Source organism: Primulina tabacum, chromosome 14 (assembly GCF_025594145.1).
Source record: "Primulina tabacum isolate GXHZ01 chromosome 14, ASM2559414v2, whole genome shotgun sequence".
NCBI classification, from domain to species: domain Eukaryota; kingdom Viridiplantae; phylum Streptophyta; class Magnoliopsida; order Lamiales; family Gesneriaceae; genus Primulina; species Primulina tabacum.
Genome location: NC_134563.1, coordinates 23,426,498 through 23,446,301, shown reverse-complemented (window position 1 = coordinate 23,446,301; position 19,804 = coordinate 23,426,498). Strand labels below are relative to the sequence as shown.

General features: G+C 38.9%; 2 protein-coding genes and 1 long non-coding RNA gene across 4 annotated transcripts; all 3 read right to left on the bottom strand.

Annotated features, from left to right (window-relative positions):
- Nucleotides 1–527: 527 nt before the first annotated feature.
- LOC142523857 (uncharacterized) lies at nucleotides 528–1,142 on the bottom strand. The gene has a single exon (XM_075627586.1). It carries the CDS (start codon nucleotides 1,140–1,142, stop codon nucleotides 528–530), a length of 615 nt encoding a protein of 204 aa, XP_075483701.1.
- Nucleotides 1,143–8,454: 7,312 nt separating this feature from the next.
- Nucleotides 8,455–14,527, bottom strand: LOC142525613 (uncharacterized). The gene is made up of 2 exons (XM_075629941.1): nucleotides 13,871–14,527; nucleotides 8,455–8,585 (listed from the first exon to the last, which is right to left on the bottom strand). The coding sequence occupies exons 1-2, from the start codon at nucleotides 14,490–14,492 to the stop codon at nucleotides 8,527–8,529; spliced, it is 681 nt and encodes a 226-aa protein (XP_075486056.1). The 5' UTR covers nucleotides 14,493–14,527; the 3' UTR covers nucleotides 8,455–8,526.
- LOC142525614 (uncharacterized) lies at nucleotides 8,939–11,482 on the bottom strand. Of its 2 annotated transcripts, none has more exons than XR_012815108.1 (3): nucleotides 9,689–11,482; nucleotides 9,526–9,549; nucleotides 8,939–9,355 (listed from the first exon to the last, which is right to left on the bottom strand). It is a non-coding gene; the product is annotated as an uncharacterized LOC142525614 (long non-coding RNA). The 2 variants fall into 2 exon arrangements; XR_012815109.1 differs by having other exon boundaries at nucleotides 9,704–11,482.
- Nucleotides 14,528–19,804: the final 5,277 nt, after the last annotated feature.

Sequence of the window (19,804 nt, the reverse complement as noted above, 5' to 3'; positions counted from 1 at the left end):
ATTATGCAATCTACATTTAATCATATAATAAATATGATGCTAGCAATTAAAATCAATTAGATAAAATAATTAAGCAATTAAAATAATTTTGCATGCATGCGGTTTATATAGGTTGGTTTTTCAGACGTTACAATTATCCATCCTTAAATAGAATTTCGTCCTCGAAATTTTGCTTATCTTGATAGTTGAGAAGCTTGTTTCCCCTAATCCACCTCAAACTTAATTCTCAAATCTCTAATTTGTATTACTAACCCAATGTTGACTCCTAAATCCAGCTCAATTAGAACATGCAACCTATTCTCTTCTAAGTTCTTCATTTTCCCAATCAATTCCCATAACCCAATTTTAACATTTCATGCAATAAAATCATCAAAAAAATGTTAAACAGCTAGGTTACATCGAAATCAGTGTAGTGTCGGCTCTGCCTCAGCCTCCTCAGCTCGCATCACAAAAACCCTTCCAGCAGTGGGTTGCTTGAGCTTTGGGAAATCCACAGCCTTGTGTCCCAATTCTCCGCATTCGAAGCACTAGGTGCCCCACATGGACTTGCCATTTTGTGGACAATTGCACTCTTCGCACAATGGTTTCCCATCAGCCTTCGGAATATTCCCTCTAGGTGGTTGCCCTTGTGGTTTTGACGGTTCTGGTTGCTTAGGTGGTCCCACATAAGGCTTCTCATTACTCTGACTAGCTTTCTGAGCACGGTTCCTCTTTCGCTGCATCTCCCAATCCATGTCTTCGAGTGACTGGTTGGCTTTAAAAGCTTTGGCAACGACATTAGTATAATCTGTAAGATCGTCGAGCATCACATCACGACGGATAGTCGGCCTCAAACCATCTAGGAAGTTTCGGAATTTTTCAGCAGCATCATTGGCAATCAAGGGCACAAAGTGACAACCTCTATTAAACTTCTGCACAAAATCGGAAACAGACCAATTCCCTTGACGGAGACTCATAAACTCTCCCTTCAGCCTAGAACGAACATCAGATGTGAAGTACTTGTCATTGAACACCCTCTTGAACTCCTCCCATGTCAATGTCGCTATGTTCACTCCTCGCTCTGCTCCATCCCACCATAAGAAAGTCTCGTCCTTCAGCAGATAGGTAGTGCAACGAACTCGATCAGCATCCACCGTAACCATATAACGAAAGATAACTACCAAAGATCTAATCCATCCCTCAGCAACGAATGGATCAGTAGTGCCATGAAAATCCTCGGGGTATATCTTCCTAAAACGCTCATAAGCAGCCTCTCGTCTAACCCTCGCACCATTTCCTATTTGTTACTCAAAAAAAGGGCCATACCGTCTAGTACACGGGCACTAGCATCTTTGTAGGTGGAGGCTGTGGAATCTCCTCCTCATGTCTATCATCACCATTCCTACGCAAAATCCTTCTAGAAGGTATCTCTGTATACGTCGTCCAAACCACATAACCAACATGCATTTAAAATTTTTCATGCAGCATGCAACTAACATTTATATCATGCATCATATAAAAATTTAAAAGAATTTTTGTATATAAAAATAAAGCAGTAAAAACTCACATATTTAAGGCGTAACTTCTTGAGCTTCTCGGAATGACAATACATGATCCTTTAAGGAACCTTGGCTCTGATACCAACTGAAACGACCTTGACTTTTTTTATCCTAATCATAAATCATAACTCGAAAATATTAAGTTTAAATACTTAAAATTTTCATAACCATAATAAATTAACATTTAAAATCTCAAGTGCATAGAATAAATCCTAAATCATCAACTAACCAAAATCCTATATGGACCTTCACGAAAATTAACTAACAATAAAATAAAGCATAAAAATATCTCTAATAAAATTATTAACAATAATCTTTAAATCATTTATCTATCTAGCTGGTGCAGAAACATAAAGACCTTGGGTGTGTACTGCTGCTCTTGATCCACTCAATCGTCAGTGCCTCCATAAAATCATCAAATTCTGTATCATAAAAACCTAGTTGAGTCTTTAATGAATAACAAATAAAACATATACAATCACATGCATTAAAAATCACACTTTTATTTAAAATAGCTTTCGAACAATAATAAACAATTTAAAATCATTTAAACATAAATAAATCATTTAAAAAGCTTTAATAATAAATCATATATCATAAAATCATTTTAATAATAATATTTCAATCATATATCATTTTGGGTGAAGTTTGATCTTTGAAAGTGACTAGCATTTATTCTTTGGTCGACTGATCAGTCTTTAGCTTCACATGGTCCATGGGGTGGGCACTATGCTCCACCATGGAATTACGATACACGGGATCCCTCTGGGGCCTTCTCCGGTAAATGGGCTCATTCTAGGCTTTTCCCCTCACGACATCCCACAATATCATATATCATTTGTCAAAGTCAATTCACATTTTTATAAACATTTTCCATTTTCTTTTAAAAGTCTAAATCATCATAACTTTCTAAAAATTGCATTTTAGACAGCGAAAATTGAACAGCTTTTACCGTAAATTATAAAATATCCATAAATCATAAAATATCATATTTTCATCAAAATCATCCTTTTATATCATAAAATATCATTTAACATGCATTATGATCCTTCGGGACGCTGTCAAACTTTTACATATTTTTCTAAGTGTAAAATTACCGTTTTGCCCCTATACGTAAAAATTATCGATTTTATCTTTTTCTCACTTTTAAAGACATGGGCTTATTTCAAATAATTATTTAAGCTTAAATCTAATTTTTCATAATTTTCGCTTAAATTTAGGCGTTTGAATTAATTCTTTAATTAACGTTTCTTGGGACGATTAAATCCCGAATGAATTCAAACCTAATTATTTTCTTCTCAAATTTTAAACATAACATTTGTATTATCTATTTAAACCTTGTGAGCCATGAACCACACCCGTTGACCCATGGTTCAAATTTTATTCTTTTAAATCTTGTTTTTGACCCTTATATGACAACCCCGAGCCATCTTCCAAAATGCTCGAGCCATGGTCGAGCCATCTCAAGCCAAACCTGAGACAACCCACCTAGGCACCCACTGACAAAGCCCAGCCCATAGAACCTAGCCTAGCTCGCTCAAACACTTTAAATAATTAAATTAGGCCCTACTTTAAATAATTAAATTAGTCTACTTTAAACAATTAAATTGACCCAATAACACTTAGTTAATTAAAATATAAAAGTTTATAAAAAATCTTTCCCAAAAATAATATTATTGATCTTTTAAAACTTTTTGTTTGCCAAAAACCGGCTTCTCGGGAAAAATCGAGCTCGACTCAAAAAATAAATTCGAACTCCAACAATTTTAGGAAAATTGAATCATTTTTAATCATATTAGGAAGCCTTGCACATATTTAAAGAAAAATACATATTCTTGTGTTAGTCGTCACAGGTCTCTTTTCCCCTACCTATTATCGAATATTCGGGTAAAATCCTTAAATTTCATGTAATCTTGTCATATTATCAATTAATCATGCAATCTGCATTTAATCATATATTAAATATCATGCTAGCAATTAAAATCAATTAGATAAAACAATTATGCAATTAAAACAATTTTGCATACGGTTTACGTAGGTTGGTTTTTCGGACGTTACAATTCTCCCCCCTTAAATATAATTTCGTCCTTGGAAATTTTCCTAGTCTTGATAGTTGAGAAGCTTGTTTCCCCTAACCCACCTCAAACTTAATTCTCAAATCTCTAATTTGTACTACTAACCCAACGTGTGTCGATTCTGCCTCAGCCTCCTCAGCTTGCGTCACACAGACCCTTCCAGCCGTGGGTTGCTTGAGCTTTGGGCAATCCACAGCCTTGTGTCCCAATTCTCCACATTTGAAGCACTTGTAGGTGCACCACATGCACTTGCCATTGTGTGGACGATCTCACTCCTTGAACAGTGGTTTCTCATCAGCCTTCGGAATATTCCCTCTAGGTGGTTGCCCTTCTGGTTTTGATGGTTATGGTTGCTTAGGTGGTCCCACATAAGGCTTCTTATTACTCTGTCTATCCTGCTGAGCACGGTTCCTCCTTTTGCTGGATCTCCCAATCAATGTCTTGGAGTGACTGCTCGGCTTTAAAAGCTTTGGCTACGGCAGTAGTATAATCAGTAGGATCGTCGAGCATCACATCATGACGGATAGTCTGCTTTAAACCATTTAGGAAGTCTCGTAATTTTTCACTTGCATCATTGGCAATCAAGGGCACAAAGTGACAGACCATATCAAACTTCTGCACAAACTCGGCAACAGACCAATCCCCCTGACGGAGACTCATAAACTCTCTCTTCAGCCTATAACGAACATCAGATGTGAAGTACTTGTCATATTACACCCTCTTGAACTCCTCCCATGTCAATGTCGCTATGTTCACTCCTCGCTCCGCTCCATTCCACCATAAGGAAGCGTCGCCCTTCAGCAGATAGGTAGTGCAACGAACTCGATCAGTGTCCGCCATATCCATATAACGAAAGATAACCTCTAAAGATCTAATCCATCCCTCAGCAACAAATGGATCAGTAGTGCCATGAAAATACTCATGGTTGATCTTTCTAAAACGCTCGTAAGCAGCCTCTGGTCTAACCCTTGCACCATTATCTACGTGTTTCTCAAAAAAAGGGCCATGCCGGCTAGTACACGGGCACTAGCATCTTGATTAGGTGGAAACTGTGGAATCTCCTCCTCATGTCTATCCTCACCATTCCTACGCAAAATCCTTCTAGGAGGCATCTCTGTATATGTCTTCCAAACCACGTAACCAACATGCATTTAAAATTTTTCATGCAGCATGCAACTAACATTTATATCATGCATCATATAAACATTTAAAAGAATTTTTGTATATAAAAGTAAAGGAGTAAAAACTCACATATTAGAAGCATGATTTCTTGAGCTTCTCGGAGTGACAGTATACAACCCTTTAAGGAACCTTGGCTTTAATACCAACTGAAACGACCTCGAATTTTTTTCTAATCATAAATCATAACTCGAAAATACTAATTTAAAATACTTAACATTTTCATAACCATAATAAATTAACATTTAAAATCTCAAGTACATAGAATATGATAAGAATCCACGTACGTAAGAATAGCAAACACGATTAATTTCGAATCGCGCCCTCAATTCAATACGAACAAGGAATCTTTGTTGTTGTCCCGACCTTTTGAATCAAGTATTACGTGATATTCACCTCTAAACTATTAATGGTTTAGCAACAAATAATCACAAGAAAAACAATCGACACTCGAACGAACCTTCAAAAAACTCATCTTTGACAATCCGCGTAAGAACGATCGACAAACGCCACAAACTAAAAATTTGATAAGTTTGATTTTGTAAACAAAGCAAGAGCCTTGAAAGTTGAGAGAAAAATCTCAAAAGTTCGATATTCAATCAATAATAATCTGAATTGTGTGTAAATTTTCGTCCATATCATGTTTACAAACTCAAAAGATAACAATATCTAGTTACCAAACAATTTAGGACTCTAAACAAGGAAAAATATAATTTCTCGAAACAGTGTCCGCTCGTGCGGATATTTATGTCCTCCCGGGCGGGAAGCTCTCGGAATTTTCTCGCAATAGGGCGCGCTAAATATCCGCCCGGGCGGAGAGTCTTCGAACAATTTTTTTTAATAAAACGTAAGGACGCGCCCGGGCGGTAAGTTATGTCCGCCCGGGCGCGAGGTCTTCAAATTTTCTTCATTATTTATCACTTGAATGATGTTCCTTTGAATCCCAAACTCACTCCCATGCATCAAGAACCATTCGGCACTTTGCTCCTCGCTCGTAAGCCCTTCTCGACTGCTCATGATTCCCTGTAGTGTCTCCTTGAATTTCTTTAGCCGTCCTCTGGTGATTGGTCCCTACGGCAACTCTAAAGGCTCCTATGCTTTCCTTGGGACTTGACCAACCGTGTTCGCATCATCCTCTCTTTCTTGAAAAGGATTTGTCCTCAAATCTTGTTCATCACCTACATCAAACAACGACAAATCACTAACATTAAAAGTAGAACTGACGTTATACTCACCTGGCAGGTCGAGTTTGTAGGCGTTGTCATTGATCCTCTTGAGGACTTGAAATGGTCCATCACCCCTAGGTAGTAGCTTCGAATGCCGCTTCTCAGGAAACCTTTCCTTCCTCAAGTGTAGCCACACCCAATCACCTTTCTCAAATACCACCTTCTTCTTCCCTTGGCTTGTTTGGCATATTGCTCATTCTTCTTCTCAATGTTGGCTTTGGCCTTTTCATGCAAACTCATTACAAATTCAGCCTTCTTTTTGTCATCCATATTTAACCTTTCACTCACGGGTAAGGACATCAAATCCAACGGAGTCAAAGGATTAAAACCATACACAATTTCAAAAGGCGAATAATTGGTAGTAGAATGCATGCAACGATTATAAGCAAACTCAACAAATGGCAAACAATCCTCCCAATTCCTTAATTTCTTTTTAAGTATTGCACACAAAAGTGTTCCTAACCTCAGTTTGTCCATCCGTTTGAGGATGACAAGTAGAAGAGAACAACAATTTTGTGCCAAGTTTAGCCCATAAAGGTTTTCAGAAATAACTCAGAAACTTAACATCACGATCAGAAACAATAGTCATAGGCATGCCATGCAACCTAATGACTTCTCTAAATAACAGATCCGCAATGTTAGATGCATCATCAGTTTTATGACAAGCTATAAAATGTGCCATCTTAGAAAATCTATCAACAACAACAAATATCGCATCCCTCCCCTTCTTAGTCCTAGGCAACCCCAAAACAAAGTCCATAGATATGTCAATCTAAGGTTCACTAGGGACAGGAAGTGGTGTATACAATCCATGTGGTTGCGTCCTAGACTTATCTTGTCTACAAGTTATGCACTTTTCACACACACGCTCAACATCACGTTTCATATGTGGCCAATAAAAGTTTTCATGCAATGCACTTAAAGTTTTAGCCACACCAAAATGCCCCATCAAACCACCCCCATGTGCTTCCCTAACAAGTAATTCACGAATGGATGATTGAGGGATGCACAACCTACCTTCTCTAAATAAGAAACCGTTATGCAAATAGAATTTATCATGTGGACCATGCATACAAGTTTCAAGCACACTCTTAAAATCCTCATCTAGCACATACAACTTTTTTCACATGCTCAAACCCCAAAATTTTAGATTCCAAGGTAGAGATCAGTACGTACCTCCGTGATAGTGCGTCGGCCACTACATTTTCCTTACCTTGTTTGTACTTGATGATGTATGGGAATGTCTCTATGAATGCCACCCACTTGGCATGCCGCTTGTTCAGCTTTTGTTGTCCCTTAAGGTGCTTTAGAGACTCATGATTCATATGAATCACAAACTCTTTAGGCCTCAATTAGTGCTACCACGTCTCTAGAGTCCTCACAAGTGCGTAGAACTCCTTATCATACGTTGGATAGTTCATCGATGCTCCATTGAGCTTCTCACTAAAGTACGCCACCGGTCGTCCTCGTTGCATCAAAACCCTGCCAACACCTACACCTGAAGCATCACATTCAATTTCAAAAGTATTAGCAAAGTCAGGCAAAACAAGTAAATGAGCATTAATTAATTTTTGCTTAATCATATTAATAGACTTCTCTTGCTCCTCGCTCCAATGGAATGGAACGTTTTTCTTAATCACTGCCGTCAGCGGCGCCGCCAATGTGCTAAATCCTTGACAAACCTCCTATAGAAGCTTGCAAGACCATGAATGCTTCGAACTTGGCCAACAGTAGTAGGCGTTGGCCAATCTCGAATGACACTTACCTTGTCTTCATCCACTTGTATACCCTGTGAGCTTACCACAAAACCAAGAAAAACAAGTTTGCTTGTACAAAAATCACATTTCTTTAAGTTAGCATATAAACTTTCAGCCTTTAGTGTGATTAGCACAAGTCTCAAGTGGTTAACATGCTCATCCAAGTTTTTGCTATACACTAGGATATCATCAAAGTAAACCACAACAAACTTTCCTATGTGTGCACGCAAAACATGATTCATTAACCTCATAAAGGTGCTAGGAGCGTTAGTTAAGCCAAAAGGCATGACCATCCTGTGAGGCCCATTTACTCTTACGACAATTAATGATCAAACAATAATGGTTTGATTTAAAACTACAGCGGAAAAAAATGTTTAAAATACTTTAAAACGGACCTTAGGGTCTAGAAAAATTTCGGCATGACCTCCCCGTAAATAGGACATTCCGAAAACTCAAACAACATTTTTATATCAAATTATACTCCAACTAGAGTCATTAAATCAAAAATCGAAGTTAAACAACCTATAGCCGCACTGGCCAGGACTAAGCAGAAATTAAAACTTACCAATTACTCACCAGATCAAAAGAATCTCAGAGTCGACTAAAACACACCACAAAACAACCAATTATTACTACAGATACACGGGGCATCTCCCCGACAAATAAATTACAATACAAGACTGAAACCAACTCAAAACATACATATAGACTAACTGGGAGACTCCACTGAACAGAACCAAGCAATCCAACCTCAATCCCGAGCTCCACCGGCGGAACCTCGGCCTGATGCTGCAAAATGACTCGGGAGATCTACCATGGTGCCCAATAGCAACCACATCAGCGACCCCCAGTAAACAACTGAGGTTAGGATTCTGGTATGAAACAGTCCAACAATAACAACAATAACATAAATCATGCATAATCAGATAATGAAATGTAATATGTAATGCATGAAAGGATCAACGAATAATCGGGATAACAGGAGCCAACAAACGGTACGATAACTACTGGAATAATGCTCGAGCAACAACACAGAGGAGCCTACATCGTCATGCAACTATACTGCCCTGCCAAGTATGCGAGGTATGCCAAGCTATGCTGCATAACACCCCTGACTCGGCCTCCATACAGCTGATACGCTATAACGGGATGGTACAACAGAACGAACTAGATGACACAATCCCAGCACTCACCTAAAAAGGCTGCACTAACCACGGGATTGTTCAATCACATCTACAGTCTCATGTGTATAGGCCTATCAGCCACACAATGATCCCGAGATATACAACAGTGCCAGATGACAACGGATATCAACAATGGGCTAACAAGGACGATAGGCTCAACATGAATGTCATAACAGTATGCCCGATACTAATGCCAATAATATGTCATAATAATAAACATAGATCATAATGAAGGCATTTAACAATTTATAACAGTCAACAATTCATAAACACGATCAATGTAACACAGAATGACAATTAAACATAATTTATGTTTTACCGTCGTATGTAACTGAGCTGTAACATACCTATATCACGAAAACGATCTTCAAGAATGATCAACTAAACTCCCTCAGCCTAGAATAACAAAATAAGCCGAATAATTCCATAACTCATCATTATTTACATTCCAACTATTATCAACTCGATAAACCGTAGATTAATTCCAACGATAACAATCATACTATAATATCTCTCAATATAATACAAAATGATTCGACATAATTAATAGGCTCGCCGAATTATACCTCGAAGACTTCCAATGACTGAACCTACAACAATTATCCGATAATTACATGAATATAACGCTATTTGAACGACAAAAACAATTTAAAATGAAAAGGGTAAAAATCCAAATTTCGGCAGCCTACTAATACACTTAGAAGCTGAAATTTCAGACTAGGAACTCACAAGGTCAAAGCTTACTCTAGTCGCTAGCGGTCTCGAGGCGATAACCCACCGGAAACCTGTCGGATTTACTGTTCACGAGCTGAATAAATTCAGAAAACGAGCTGGAGTTATAGGGAAATCACAAGGCTTAAAAACCCACTCCAACACACAAAAAAACTCCAAGGAACTAAGCTTAAATCTCACCTAAATCGTGCCCAAAGCAGCAGCCACGAACAAGCCTCGATTTGGGCTGAAACGAGCATCAAAAGTAGCGATTCATGGTTCAAAACGAAGCTACTGATGTAAGGAATAAAACCCCTCAAACCGTTCGTGATTTCGACGCCGGAAGGTAAAGTTATGACCTCTCCAAAATGAAGGTGCTGAAAGTGACGAAATTTTGAAGAAAAAGAAAAGGAAAGCTACGGGAATGGTTTGGGAAAATGGCATTCTTCCTTCTCTCTCCAATAAAATAAGTTATGTGTGTATGTATATGTATATAATGTAGTATTCATGCCCCTTTATCTCGATTTGCATTAATCTTGCTCCCGTGTGTTATTTAAACTCTATATGTATTTTATATCGTAAATTCTCCGATATTCTAAAATACATATTTTTAACACACCTACAAAAATTATTTGGCTTAAATAATTATTTTAATTTACAACTCAATAATTATTCTAATTATGCCAAAATTAACGGATAATTAATTTCAGGACCTTACATTTCTCCACCCCTTAGAACAAATTTCGTCCTCGAAATTTCTGTTTATACACATACATCTTACACAAGATACAAAACCAACAATGCATTACTAAGAATCAAACAGATATGGATAAGATGCTCTCATCTTCTCTTCTATTTCCCACGTTGATTCTTCTACGCCATGCCTCGACCACTGAACACGTACAAGTGGTATAACTTTATTGCGTAAAACTTTATCTTTACGATCCAAGATACAAACAGGATACCCAATATACGATAGAGACGGATCAAGTTCAACCTCATTAGGCTGAATCACATGAGACGGATCGGGCTCATACTTACGCAACATAGAAACATGTAAAACATCATGGATGCCAGATAAAGACTGAGGCAAATCCAAACGATAAGCGCAAGTCCCAATACGCTCAACAATCTCGTAGGGGCCAACGAAACGAGGTGACAACTTACCTCTCATACCAAAACGAACAACACCTCTAAACGGAGAGATCCTCAGAAATACAAAATCTCCAACTTGAAATTCTAGAGGTCGACAACGTCTGTTAGCATAACTAGCTTGCCGATATTGGACAGATTTCATTCTCTGACGAATCAAATGGATTTTATCATGCATTTCCTGAACAATGTCAGGTCCAGTCAACTGCTTCTCACCAAATTCATCCCAACAAAGAGGTGATCGACATCGTCTGCCGTACAAAGCTTCAAAAGGAGCCATACCAATAGTCACCTGGAAACTGTTGTTATATGAAAATTCTACTAGTGGTAAAGCTTCCTGCCAACTGTCTTTAAAATCCATGACTACAGCTCGAAGCAGATCCTCGAGTGTCTGGATTGTACGCTCTGTCTGACCATCTGTCTAAGGATGGTACGCAGTACTCATCGCAAGTCGTGTACCCATTTCTTTTTGGAAACTAGTCCAAAACTTTGATTTAAATCTAGGGTCACGATCTGAGACTATTGCAACTGGAACTCCATGAAGTCTCACAACATTTTCAATATACAGACGAGCCATTTTCTTGTACGAATACGTCCTATCATACGGAATAAAGTGTGCCGATTTAGATAACTTATCGACAATCACCCAAATGACATCGAAATGACGAGAAATACGTGGCAAATGTGTGACAAAATCCATAGCCACGTGCTCCCAGTTCCACTAAGGAACCTCAAGACTATGCAGAAATCCTCCAGGTCTCATTCGTTATGCTTTGACTTGCTGACAGATCATACAACGAGGCACTAACTCAGCCACATCCTTTTTCATATTCTTCCACCAAAACTGAGGCCGTAGAATATGATACATTTTCCTGCCTCCTGGGTGTATACTATATCGAGTACAATGAGCTTCTTTAAGGATGGCTGTACGTAATTCAGGAATATCGGGGACAACCAATCTACCATTCAACCGAAGAGAATAATCTGAGTGAATTGAGAAACCAGATTGGTGTTCTTGAGATACTAACTCATAAGATTTCAAAACTCGATCATCAGTTTTCTGAGCTGACTTTACAATCTGAATCAAATCTGGCTCAACAGAAATCTGAGATACACAAAGAACATTACCTTGGATTTGAAAATCCAACCCAAAATTGCAAATATCCTTTCGTAACTTAGAAACATGAATCGAGGATAAACTAATATAAACAACCTTACGACTCAAAGCATCGACAATGACATTCGCTTTTCCTGGTTGATACTGGATCTCACAATCATAATCTTTCAAAAGATCCATTCAACGTCACTGTCTCATATTCAGATCTGACTGAGAGAACAGATACTTCAAGCTTTTGTGATCAGAATAGATTGCAAATTTCTCCCTAAACAAATAATGTCTCCAAATCTTGAGAGCAAAAACTATAGCAGCTAACTCCAAGTCATGAACAGGATACTTAGACTCATGCGGTTTCAACTGACGAGAACCATAGGCCACAACTCTACCATGCTGCATCAGAACACAACCTAGACCTCGATTAGATGCATCAGTGCAAACCACAAATCCTCCAGAACCACTTGGAATGGTAAGAACTGGTGCAGAAGTCAATCTCTTCTTCAACTCGACAAACTTGACTCACATTCATCAGACCAAATGAATCTCTGATTTTTCTGAGTCAGTTGAGTGATAGGTCTAGCAATCTTTGAGAAATTTTCGATTAATCTCCGGTAATAACCAGCTAAACCCATGAAACTACGAATCTCTTGCACATTGGTCGGTCGGGCCCAGTTTAGAACTGCTTCCACTTTACTTGGATCGACAGAAATACCATGTTGAGATATGACATGGCCCAGAAACACAACTCTATCTAGCCAAAACTCACACTTGGATAGCTTGGCGTACAACTGCTTCTTTTGAAGAATTCGAAGAACTATCCTCAAATGTTTGGCATGCTCTTCCTCGGACTTGGAATAATCAAGAATATCAGCGATGAATACAATCACAAAACGATCGAGATATTTACGAAATACTCAATTCATCAAGTCCATAAACACAGCAGGAGCATTGGTCAAACCAAAAGGCATAACCAAAAATTCAAAGTGTCCGTATCTCGTGCGAAAAGCTGTTTTCGGCACATTTTCTTGTCTAACTCGCACTTGATGTTACCCAGAACGGAGATCAATCTTAGAATACACCGAATTACCTCAACTGATCAAATAAGTCATCAATCCTAGGGAGTGGATATTTATTCTTGACAGTAAACTTATTCAGTTGCCGATAATCAATACACATCCGCATCGTACCATCTTTCTTCTTGACAAATAGAATCGGTGCACCCCACGGTGAAGAACTCAGACGAATATAACCTTTACTCAACAAATCCTGTAATTGTTCTTTCAGTTCTTTTAGCTCAACAGGGGCTAAACGATATGGTGCTCGAGATATGGGTTCCGTTCCTGGCATTAATTCGATACTGAACTCAACTTCTCGTTCTGGTGGAAAGCCAGGAATCTCTTCTGGAAACACATCATGAAACTCACAGACTACAGGAATATCAGAAATCCGTCGCTCATCTTGCGATAGATCAACAGCATAAACCAGAAAACCTTCATGACCAGAATCTAACAATCGATTCATCTCAATGGCAGAAACTAGAGGAATCTTGACTTGAGAACCACGGCCATAGAAATTCCATTTAGGAGCAAAGCTAGGCCTGAAACGAACTATTCCTCAATAACAGTCAACAGTGGCACGATTTGCAGTCAAAACATCCATACCAACGATGCAATCAAAGTCATGCATAGGTAGAACTATGAGATTCAGATATAGAACATTTTCCTCATGAAACAAAACCGCATTGAACAGCACATAATCAGTGATAATCATTTTGCCCATCGGAGTAGCAACAGATAAATTGGAATTCATACTAGTGATGCGAAGATCATGCGAAATGACAAATGCATGAGAAACAAAGGAATGAGATGCTCCGGTATCAAATAACACTCGTGCTATAAAACCACATAGAGTACAGTTACCAGTAATGACAGTACCTGGAGCTGCCTGAGCCTCACCCTCAGTCAAAGCAAATACATGAACAGATGACTGATTCTGCTGACCACCTTGCCCTCTGCTCTGATGCGAAGGGCGACTAGGCTGATGGGAAGACTGGGACGCTGCTGGAATTCTATTACTTTGAGCTCCACTACCTGCCTGGGCTGATTTTCCCGTCTTACTAGGACAAACTCTAGAAAAATGACCCGGCCGACCACAATTATTACAAACCTCTTGAACTCCAACACACTGATTACTGGAATGCTTTTCCCCACAGTGATCACAATAAGGTCCACTGTAACGATATCCACCACGGTTCCCTGAACTCCCTGAACTCGAAGAACTAGAACCAGGCTTCTTAAATTGTTTTCCACGTGGACAAAGAGATGCAGAACAAGATGAATTGAATTGTTGCCTCCCCGACTGGTGATGTTGGGTAGGAACTCGATTGCCACTCCTCTTAAGACTAGCTTCAGCCCTTTTTGCTATTTCCACCGCTTGAAGATAATTCAGTGGCTTACCGGTAGAAACAAAAGGATGCAGATGATCAGTCAATCCTTCAATGAAACTTTCGACGACAGCAACCTGACTCGCAGCAACATGAGGAGCATATCTCAGCATAGCATAAAAAGTATCCGCATAATCCGCAACTGACATATCGCCCTGCTTAAAGTTATGAAACTCTGAAGCCTTAGAACTGTAGAATGATGGAGAACAATAACTCTCCTTAAACTTCAGCTTGAATATATCCCACGATGGAACAATCCTCTGAGCATCTAAAGTCATCAATGTAGTAGACCACCACATTTTAGCACGATCTTTCAACTGATGCACAGCTAATCTCAATCGACACTCTAGGAGGATACTCGATCAAATCAAACAATTCCTCAATCTCAGAAATCCATAATTCAGCTTTCTCGGCTCCCTCCGAACCACTGAATCGAGGAGGATGCATAGAATTGAAATGCGCAACTAACTCATCCATCCTAAGCTGCTCTAACTGATCAGCATCTTGGTCAACAAAAGTATCATCAACAACACAGACACGAGGTCTACCACGTCCACGACCTCGACCTCGACCTCGAGCTAAAGGAATCTCATCAACAGAAATTTCTCCATCTCCTTCCATTCTATACGATAAAACACCAAAACAATTAGAATGGAAGTAAACAAATCATATAATCACATAAGCATGTTGTCAAGTAGCATACAGAGGCGCAACAACCATTTTAGTGCCAAGACTCAAGTGTCCTAGACTCTAGTTCGAGCGTATCCCAGTTTACGCTCTGATACCAAGATATGAGGTCCATTTACTCTTACGACAATTAATGATCAAACAATAATGGTTTGATTTAAAACTACACCGGAAAAAAATGTTTAAAATACTTTAAAACGGACCTCAGGGCCTAGAAAAATTTCGGCATGACCTCCTCATAAATAGGACATCCCGAAAACTCAAACAACATTTTTATATCAAAATATACTCCAACTAGAGTCATTAAATCAAAAATCGAAGTTAAACAACCTATAGCCGCACTGGCCAGGACTAAGCAGAAATTAAAACTTACCAATTACACACCAGATCAAAAGAATCTCAGAGTCGACTAAAACACACCACAAAACAACCAATTACTAATACAGATACACGGGGCATCTCCCCGGCAAATAAACTACAATACAAGACTGAAACCAACTCAAAACATACATATAGACTAACTGGGAGACTCCACTGAACAGAACAAAGCAATCCAACCTCAATCCCGAGCTCCACAGGCGGAACATCGGCCTGATGCTGCAAAACGACTCGGGAGATCTACCATGGTGCCCAATAACAACCACAGCAGCCCCCCAGTAAACAACTGAGGTTAGGATTCTGGTATGAAACAGTCCAACAATAAAATAAATCATGCATAATCATATAATGAAATGTAATATGCAATGCATAAAAGGCTCAACGAATAAACGAGATAACAGGCGCCAACAAACGGTACGATAACAACTGGAATAATGCTCGAGCAACAACACAGGGGAGCTACATCGTCATGCAACTATACCGCCCTGCCAAGTATGCGAGGTATGCCAAGCTGTGCTGAATAACACCCCTGACTTGGCCTCTATACAGCTGATACGCTATAACGGGATGGCACAACAGAACGAACTAGATGACACAATCCCAGCGCTCACCTAAAAAGGCTGCACTAACCACGGGATTGTTCAATCACATCTATAGTCTCATGTGTATAGGCCTATCAGCCACACAATGATCCCGAGATATACAACAGTGCCAGATGACAACGGATATCAATAATGGGCTAACAAGAACGATAACCTCGACATGAATGTCATAACAGTATGCCCGATGCTAAATGCCAATAATATGTCATAATAATAAACATAGATCATAACGAAGGCATTTAACAATTTATAACAGTCAACAATTCATAAACACGATCAATGTAACACAGAATGGCAATTAAACATAATTTATGTTTTACCGTCGTATGTTACCGAGCTGCAACATACCTATATCACGAAAACGATCTTCAAGAATGATCAACTAAACTCCGTCAGCCTAGAATAACAAAATAAGCCGAATAATTCCATAACTCATCTTTATTTACATTCCAACTATTATCAACTCGATAAACCGTAGATTAATTCCAACGATAACAATCATACTATAATATCTCTCAATATAATACAAAACGATTCGACATAATTAATAGGCTCGCCGAATTATACCTCGAAGACTTCCAATGACTGAACCTACAACAATTATCCGATAATTTTATCAATATAACACTATTCGAACGACAAAAACAATTTAAAATGAAAAGGGTAAAAATCCAAATTTCGGCAGCCTACTAATACACTTAGAAGCTGAAATTTCAGACTAGGAACTCACAAGGTCAAAGCTTACTCTAGTCGCTAGCGGTCTCGAGGCGATAACCCACCGGAAACCCGACGGATTTACTGTTCACGAGCTGAATAAATTCAGAAAACGAGCTGGAGTTATAGGGAAATTACAAGGCTTAAAAACCCACTCCAACACACAACAAAAATCCAAGGAACTAAGCTTAAATCTCACCTAAACCGTGCCAACAGCAGCAGCCATGAACAGGCCTCGATTTGGGCTGAAACGAGCATCAAAAGTAGAGATTCATGGTTCAAAACGAAGCTACTGATGTAAAGAAGAAAACCTCTTAAACCGTTCGTGATTTCGACGCCGGACGGTAAAGTTATGACCTCTCCAAAATGAAGGTGCTGAAAGTGACGAAATTTTGAAGAAAAAGAAAAGGAAAGCTACGGGAATGGTTTGGGAAAATGGCATTCTTCCTTCTCTCTCCAATAAAATAAGTTATGTGTGTATGTATATGTATATAATGTAGTATTCATGCCCCTTTATCTCGATTTGCATTAATCTTGCTCCCGTGTCTTATTTAAACTCTATATGTATTTTATATCGTTAAATTCTCCGATATTCTAAAATACATATTTTTAACACACCTACAAAAATTATTTGGCATAAATAATTATTTTAATTTACAACTCAATAATTATTCTGATTATGCAAAAATTACCGGATAATTAATTTAATGACCTTACACATCTACTCATATAACCCGTATTTGGTTTTAAAAGCAGTTTTCTACTCATTACCTTCTCTCATTCTAATTTGATGATAACCACTCTTCAAATCAATTTTACTAAAAATACAAGCACCATGCAATTCATCTAACATATCATCTACCCTAGTTATGAGATGCCTATACTTGATGGTTAAATTATTAATTGCCCTACAATCCACACACATACGCCATGAGTCATCTTTCTTAGGGACTAGTAAAACAGGTACAACACAAGGAGACATGGACTCACGCACAAAACCCCTATCTAACAACTCACTTACCTGCCGTTGAAGCTCTTTAGTCTCTTCCGGATTGCTCCTATAAGCTGGACGATTTGGCAATGCACTCCAGGGTACAAAATCAATTTGGTGCTCAATCCCCCTCAATGGTGGTAGTCCTTGAGGTAGCTCCTCCGGAAATATATCATCGAACTCCTGCAAAAGTGAAAAAACAATGCTCGGAAGGGACCCGGCTATACCACTTGTGTTAAAGAGGATCTCTTTATAAAGTATCAACACAAGTGGTTCATGTATGTGCATCAATTGCTTCAACTCACTTTTTTGGCCAATATATGTTTTCTTTTTGACCTCTTTCCTCTCATTTTCTTTTCCCTCATTTTATTTCCTCTCTTTTTTCTTTTGTATTGCTATCTCACTCTTTTTCACTCTTTTTTTCAGTCATCTCATTTTTATTTTCAAAGGCCACCTCACTTTTTAGTTCACTCTTTTTTTCGGCCTCATCTCTCTTTCTTTTTTTTCAATTGGTCATCCAAAACTTAATTTGGGGACAAAGGAAGTAATACAATGGATTCCTTCTTCAATACAAATGAATACTTATTCTTGAACCTATCATGTGTCACTCGCCTATCATATTGCCACGGCCTACCCAACAAGATATGACAAGCATGCATGGGCACCACATCACACAAGACCTCATCCACATACTTCCCAATACAAAAAGACACCAACACTTGTTTGTTCACCTTCACCTCCGCACAATCATTCAACTATTGAAGCCTATATGCTTGAGGATGTTTTAACGTAGGTAAACCCAAATTTTCTACCATCTCACTACTAGCCACATTGGTGCAACTTCCCCATCTATGATAAGATTGCAAACCTTGCTATTCACAAAACATCTATTATGGAACAAGTTTTCTCTTTGGTTAGTCTCCTCCTCCTTGACTTGCGCACTCATGATCCGCCTAGTCACTAGTGCTTCACCTACAACCGCCCCATATCCCTCATAAGGATCCTCCAACGCAGGCATCTCATCATCATCACCCTCGTCATCACCCTCACTTTGAGACTCATATTCACCATAGTCATTCAAAATCATCACCCTCCTATTAGGACATTGGCTAGCAATATGACCCAACCCTTGACACCTAAAACATTTAGCATCTCTTGAACGATTAAGAGGAGTTTCAGATTTACCTTGCACTCCTTGCTTAGGCATTTCTTGCTTGGTCGCAATCTTGGGTTTGGTCACCAATTTACTTTCATCACGTTTTGCCCCATTTGGTCGTCAAGAAGATGACGAACTTCCAGGTTGATTGGTACGGCCAACTCCTCGCCTCTTGAGTTGTTGCTCCACTTTTATGGCCATTTTCACCATCTCGTCTAGATCCAAGTAGTGCCTAAGCTCAACTTGATCTTGAATCTCCCTGTTCAAACCACAAAGAAAACGAGCCATCGTCGCCTCACTATCTTCCTCGATATTTGCCCTAATCATGACTACTTTCATCTCCTTATAGTAGTCCTCAATACTTTTTATCCCTTGCCTCAAAGTTTATAGCCTCTTAAACATCTCCCTATAATGGTGATTGGGCACAAACCTCTTCCTCATGACCCTCTTCATCTCATCCCAAGTTTCAATGGGTCTCTCATTATACCTCCTCCTAGTGGTCACTAGTTGATCCCACCAAATGAGAGCATAGTCTAGAAATTCAACCACCGCCAACCTAACCTTCTTTTGTTCGGAGTAGTGGTGACATTCAAACACAAACTCTACCCTCTTTTTCCATTCTAAGTATGCCTCCGGGTCAGATTTTCCATGGAAGGATGGAATTTTCATCTTAATACTACCCATGTTACCATCTTCCCTATTCCCATCATATCTACCCCATACGGCTTCTCTTCTCCCTCTACCAAATCCTCTACCTCTTCCATTCCTACCCCAATTTTCGTTTTGGCTCTCCTCATCTCCTCTCAAATCATATTCTTCCTCTTCTTCTCCTCTAACCAAATCCTTAGGCTTAGATTTATTTCCACTAGTGCTAACTTCAAGTCTACTCATCCTCTC